Source organism: Silene latifolia, chromosome X (genome assembly GCF_048544455.1).
Source record: "Silene latifolia isolate original U9 population chromosome X, ASM4854445v1, whole genome shotgun sequence".
NCBI classification, from domain to species: Eukaryota; Viridiplantae; Streptophyta; class Magnoliopsida; order Caryophyllales; family Caryophyllaceae; genus Silene; species Silene latifolia.
In genome coordinates, this window is record NC_133537.1 from 239,781,144 (window position 1) to 239,788,329 (window position 7,186).

The 7,186-nt window shown below is 38.7% G+C and overlaps 1 protein-coding gene across 1 annotated transcript; it reads right to left on the minus strand.

The window, feature by feature from the left end:
* Positions 1-836: 836 nt before the first annotated feature.
* LOC141621748 (uncharacterized) lies at positions 837-1,461 on the minus strand. Its single transcript, XM_074438003.1, has one exon. It carries the CDS (start codon positions 1,378-1,380, stop codon positions 1,006-1,008), a length of 375 nt encoding a protein of 124 aa, XP_074294104.1. The 5' UTR covers positions 1,381-1,461; the 3' UTR covers positions 837-1,005.
* Positions 1,462-7,186: the final 5,725 nt, after the last annotated feature.

Genomic DNA, 7,186 nt, shown 5'->3' on the forward strand with positions numbered 1-7,186 from the left:
AGGTTTGGTGACGCGGAAAACCCAATGTGGGAAACGATCGCGGGAAGGGGACGGTACGTACCCTTCCAAGTATTCTGCTAGCAAGATCTGAATTATATGTTAGGAGTACAAGAGGCGTGATGGCTCAATTGCTAGTCTAGTATATGAGGCGATGTGTATATGAATCCCCATGCTCCTCTCCTGCCTTCGTCTTATATAGTACCTAACCCTAATAGGGTTTAGGTTACTTGTTTGTAAAGATACCGAAATCCGGACGGTGGGCTAGGCTCCTCTCTTCTCACGGCCCATCAACATTAACCCTCAGCTACCCCTTGCCCGAGCATTGACCCACGAGCCCTACTTCTCCCCTAGCTCGATAAATCTTCCAGGTCTAATGTGCAAAATTTGGCCCAAATAGGAAGGTCCTAGCTCGATAAATCTTCTAGGTCCAATGTGCAGAATTTGGCCCAAATAGGAAGGTCAGGGAGGTGGCACTGGTAGTAAATCAAAGGTTACTTTAGGCGGAGGAAAAGTACAGAGAAGGGAGAGAAAGAGTCGGCCTTTTCTAGAGAGACTAAAATATTGTTTGATGTTAGAATAAAGTTCTCTATCATGTACTCATGTTATCACATTCGTTTAGATCGTGCATAAATTTTCATGTGCCAAAATATTTCATGACTGATTCGGTGGAGGATTGTTTGCAATCAACTATGTCCGCTTTTATTGATATATCTTAGCGTCAATGCCAATATCCGTAGTCATATCCTTTGCAATCGATTATGTCCACTTCCTTTAAATTTTCAGAATGCTGTAATAAGTTCTTAATCAAAGGCAATCAAAATTACAACAAACTTAAGAAAATAAAAAGAAAATTTAGTTAACTATATGATCCGTACACATTGATTCAATGATTCACCAACTAGGAAAAACATGCAAAATGCCCTAAATAATTGCACCACTCATCATGAACCTTCTTGCACGGACAGCCAAATGAAAGACGATTACAAAATAAAACAAGGATCTTCATTATTTCTTAGGACGAAAATCAGTATTTTGTGGTGTAGCCGTATTCGTAGCAACCCTGGCCACATCAATGGCATCGGCCTCCCTTTTCTTCTTAGAATACAAGACACCGTACCCAATAAGGCCCACAATGGCAAAACCCGCAATTGCCATCGTTGGCACTTTGAACGGTAGCCGGCTTCGCTGGTGAAGTACCTCACCAGGGTTATGTCCGGGTGGACGTTTAGAACCTTCAACCCCAGCCGCCTTAATTTGTTCATTACTCATGAAGTGTGTGGCAGCGTTTTTCTTATATGATGGATCGCGAGCCTGGTCTAAATTAGGCTCGCGATCAAGCTTCACCCCTGGCCCACTACTCTCGCCTCCTCCCCAAGACATGATCACTTAATTTCTTCAATGTCTACGTGAATAAACTTTAGTTGTGCAGTTTGGTTTTTCCTGTTGGTTTTATGTTGTGCTTTTTCGTTGCGGATGAAATGAGGATAAGTTAAAGTGTACTGTAATTGTATATACGTGGTAGGAAGGGAGGACGTAGGACGTGGAAATTTGACACGTTAGTTTTGTGGTCGATGTAAGTGTAACACGTGTTTACCATGTTTAGACTTTGGAAATGGTGATATTCCGAGGTTTGTGCTCTATTTTTTGTTAACACGAGGTTGGGGTGCAAATCATTTTGGCCGGCCGTAGGCTGTAGTATACTACTCTCTCGATCCCGGTTAATTGTTGTCCTTTGATTTTGGCACAAAGATCAAGGAAAGGGAGAGACGCTAATTACTAAATAATAAGGGGAACAAATTGAGTGTGAATGATCAAATTATTCATCAAGTTCATTTTTAAAATAGAAAGGACAACAACTTACTGAGACACCCTAATATAAAAAAGGACAACAAATGACCAGACTGGCTTTTTAGCGTCACTTACGGGTTTCGTTACTCAGGTCAATTTTTAGCTCGGGTTTATATCAGTTCAGGTAATTTACATATATTTTTCTGGTCAGTCGGGTTATTGTGGGGGTGGGTCGGCCCACATTATCATCAGGTCAGTTAAATATATGTGATAATTTGTGGAGATTTGCTTGGTTTCACTCATTAAACACTAGTACGAAATGGCCAATTTGTCGCGTTCAATTTGAGAGGTTTTTACGGCCTATCGCAGCAAATAGAAACACGGATTTTTTTTTTTTTTTTTTTTTTTTAAGAATACAAAATTATTTCGTGTCATTCTCTACCCAATTAAATCTTATGTGGTGTTCGTATTGACCCACTTACATAAATGGGTCATTTAACTTCAAGCCCAACTCATTAATTTCGGATTGGGTTCGTGTCGTATTGTTTGTCACCTCTAAGTAGCAGGTTTGATTTTCGTACCCTGAAATTTTTTTAAATGGACTTTTTCGCTATTTGTCTGAACAAGATTTGAAAACTAGACCTGAAAGAAATAAATCAATTATTCAATTATTGAACCACTTGTATTTATTAATAACCATATATTAATTGTAACATTGAATATATATATATATATATATATATATATATATATATATATATATATATATATTATAATAAGGAATATTATTTGTCAATAACTATATATTAGTAAATTTATTTGAAATTTAAAGTATTTTGGAGAAATAATCAAAGCACAGCATTATTTATTAGAGAACAAATAATCGAACAAGTTTCAGAGAAAAAAATTTGGGAAAAAAAATAAGATACAAATCATGCATGCATCGAAATTTTTTGGGTACATCCCCTATACGAAATTCCTGTGTTGGTCATTTATTTATTTCTATTTTTTTGACGAGAAAAAGGAGGCCGAAGCCGATTATATAGCTATGGATCGAGTAACACTCATTCCTTGAACATCTCGAGCCATCACGTCTTGGATCCCGTGTGGAGGGATGTGAAGCTCATGGTCACCAAAAGGAAATGTCAATACCATCTTCGATAGTTTGTCCGCGCTGAAATTAGCTTCGCGATAGACGTGTCGAATCAAATATTGCCCACCTTGCAACAGTCGCTTACAATCCTTGATAAGAGGCCCGTAAAATAGATTATCAATCATCCCCCCTTTATTGATGAGGTTTACTACCACTTGTGAGTTGGACTCAATGATAAGTTGTTCCAAGCCCATCATGCGTGCCAAATTCAGACCAATCCACACCCCACGCAGCTCGGCTAACATCACTGTAGAATGTCCAAGATTTATCACGAAGCCAAATATCCAATTTCCGCTATTATTGCGAAATATCCCGCCTGCACCCACTGGACCAGGATTACCTTTAGAGCATCCGTCAACATTCAGTTTAATGGCGTCTTCATGTGGAGGTTCCCATTTAATCCTCTTTTGTATCATGTTCCTCTACATATATACCTGACCATATTGATACCACGCTTTGACAACATCTATTGCCTGTGAAATCACAAAGCCCCGCACATCAAAAGGACGAGTGTTGGCTGACTGGAAAATCGAGTTACAACGCCACTTCCATAATCACCAGCATGTTATTGCAAAAATAATATTCCACGATATGCCCTGCACTTTAACATCAGTTAGTACCAAATTATTATACATCCAAGCATGAAGAATTCCGCAAAAAATACAGTTTGATAATTACTCCATCTTAAATTTTTATCCCAAATAGCAGTAGCCTGTGAGCATTCCATCAGCACATGACGGACATCCTCAAGCCCACATGAACATAGATGGCACCCCGAATGATCAGAAATCCCGCGCTTCAGCCGTTGCTCGTTAGTGGCTAGCCTATTGAGTACTGCTTGCCATAAAAACACGCGAACTCTTTGTGGTACTCTCAGTTTCCATATAACGTCCCACGTAAAATTAGGAGTATGTGAGTCCTGGTTGGAGGAAATAAGCTTGTAAACTGGCGCCGTGGAAAACAGCCCTGAAGACGTTTCAGACCACACTAGGCTATCTTCCTCAGCGCTGTCAAAAAGGACCAGAACGCTAGCAATTTTCATAATCACGGCAAGAGGTAGCTTGTTATCAAAAAGAGACCAATTCCAAGTTCCGTTAGACAAAACCATATCAGAAATTTTATGCTTCAACTCGGCCTCAAAGAGCGGAGCAGTTACTAAAAGAATCAGAGGACTTATATCCACCCATGGATCGGTCCAAAAGTGGATATGTTTCCCGTTGCCAACAGTCCATCGAACACCATTTTTCACGATATCTAGCCCGTGATAAACAGCCTTACCCACCAAGGAAGCATTATTTTTTTGAGTCCCTGCAAAAAGATCAGTGTTTGAAAAATACTTGCCTTTAACGACCTTGATCCACAAATCCTCATCCCCACTAGCAACGCGCCATCCCAGTTTCCCAAGAAGCGCCTCATTAGCAAATTTGGTACTACGGAGACCAATCCCCCCTTCGATTTTTGGTTTGCACATCTGAGCCCAAGAGACCCAATGAATTTTTCTCTCAAGGTTTTTTCCACCCCAAATAAATCTCCAAACAATCTTATCAATATCATTACATAACGTTGCTGGAAGCTTAGTTGTTTGAGCTATGTAAGTAGGAATGGCAGCTAAAACTGATTGTGCAAGAGTCACTCGCCCCACAAACGATAAAGAGTTAGCCTTCCACAAGCTAAGCTTCTTAAGCATTTTGTCAAGGAGCCAACGATGGGTAGCGGGTTTGACCCTAGTATGGACAATAGGGGCGCCCAAGTACCGACCCATATCTTTCACAATCGGGATTCCACTTTCCCTGCTAATAGCTAAGCACAAATCTGGACAAGTATTTGGGGAAAAATAAAAAGAAGATTTCTCCGAGTTAATGACTTATCCGGATTCTTCCCCAAATTTTTTCAATAACTTCATGATCAACTTTATTTGGCTAATAGAGGCTTCTGCAAAAAACATGAGATCATCCGCGAAAAAGACATGTGAAATCTTTGGCCCATGCCTGCTTGTATGGATCGGCTTCCACTCACACTCATCAATAGCTCTGAAAACCAACTATGAGAGGTGCTCAATGCATAGATTAAAGATGTAAGGACTAAGAGAGTCGCCTTGCCTAATACCACGAGTAGGAACAAACACGTCAGAAAAGGTGTAGTTCCACAAAATTTGAAAAGAGGCAGAAGATATAATATGCATAACAAGTGAGATCCACGACTCTGGCAAGCCAACTTATATCAGGGTGTGTTTTATAAAGCTCCACTTTAAACGATCATAAGCTTTTGACAAGTCGACTTTGATAGCCATATAGCCTGAGCGTCCTTGCTTGAGTTTGAAAGAGTGCATCACCTCTTGTACAAGGAGGATGTTATCTATTGTACCTCTGCCTGGTAGAAAGATAGCTTGGGTGGGCGCAATTAAAGAATCCATAAGGGGACGGAGTCGATTGACTAACACTCTGGTGATAATCTTGAGTGAAACATTTAATAAGCTAATAGGCCTAAAATTCACAATTTTTTCCGGATTCGTAACTTTAGGGATCAACTGGATTAACGTGTTGTTTATACTAGCAGGTACACTCCCCAAAGCAAAAGCAGATCTAACCAAATTGCAAACAGTTTCTCCTACTATTGCCCAGTTCTTTTGATAGAAAATTGGTAAGAAACCGTCTGGCCCGGGAGCCTTAAAAGCGCCCATTTGATTAACTGCTGCATGGATTTCCTCATTACAAAGCTCAGCGGTTAGAGAGCACAGAAGACCCGAGCATATAGGCGGGAAAGAAGCAGGTGTAAAATTTGTATCCACCGTATTATTGACCTCTGTAAAAAGAGCTTGAAAATGCTCCTTAGCCATAGATAAAAAAGTACCAACATCATCAACCCAAGATCCATTGTTATCAATGAGGCCGGACATATGATTCTTCCCTCTGCGTATAATTGTGGACAAATGGAAAAAACGCGTGTTTCGTTCACCATGAACAAAGAACTGGCCCTTATAGCGCTGCTTCTAATATAATTCCTCTTGGCGTAAAATGTCATCATACTCCTCTCTTAATTGTTTTTCCAGTTTTAGAAGGTATACATTCCAGCGTGACTCGAGATGTTTTTGTATACTCTCAAGTCTCGCTTGAATCCGCTTCTTCCGCCCAACAATGCTACGAAAAACATTATGGGCCCATTTAGATAAATTATCTTTGCAAATAATTATATTAGAATCCCACTCCAAGGACCCCGAGTCCCAGCTATTAGCTAAACAATTTGTAAAATCTGGATGCGTTAACCAGGCCGCCTCAAACTTAAATAATTTGTCATGCCTGGTTAGAGAAGTAGCTTTGTTATCAAAAGTCATCAAGAGCGGAGCATGGTCTGAAGACCTCCTGGGCAAGTTATGTTGAAGTATGTATCCTCGACAATAATGCGATCACATGTTTAACTCTCATATTAAGAATGCTGAGGGAATGTAATATTTTATTGTCAACTGATCTACATTAATCGGTAATGATTGGCTGGCTAGAGTTTGACATTACTGTCGTATGACGGTGATGATCAGTTGATCCCTTAAGGTCATACCTCTAGGGTAACACTCTTAATTGATTAATTAATTAATTGTATGTTGATACAAGTTAATTAATTCCTTAAAATTGAACAAATGATTTTGTGAGTGAGAATACGTATCTTATTGTAATTTGATTAAATAAATATTTGTACTAAGTAATTAAATTGTTTTATTGCTTAGGTTTTATTATTGTTTGTGAAACAATTAAAATAAGAATGAATGGTTTATTATAAATACAAGTTGTTGTGATTTATAATTCTATGACCCATTTTAAGTACTTGTAATCATGAATTACTAGTTAATTTTTGTATGTGATTTAGTTTGTTAATATAATGATTTTTAATAAGTTAAAAATGCATTATTTAATAACATGTCTAGTAACATGTCCAATATGTCATACTACACCAATTGAACATTTGACAAACTTAAAATGGACCCTTGTTAACATAAGGGTGCCGTGTAAATGGGATGGATAGGGAGTTGGTTGTGTTCTTGTTCATTTAATTAGAAGAAACACAATGATGCCCTACAAACTTGAGCCTTGATAAGGCATTCCTACCCATGCCACCCGGCCACCCATATGAAAAGGAAGAGTTTTCTCTTCTTTTTCTTATTCATTCATTCTAACTAAGATTTATATAGATAATTTTATACATTATTCTCTCTAACTTGGTTTAGAATACTTAAGAAGTAAAACTCACAAAATT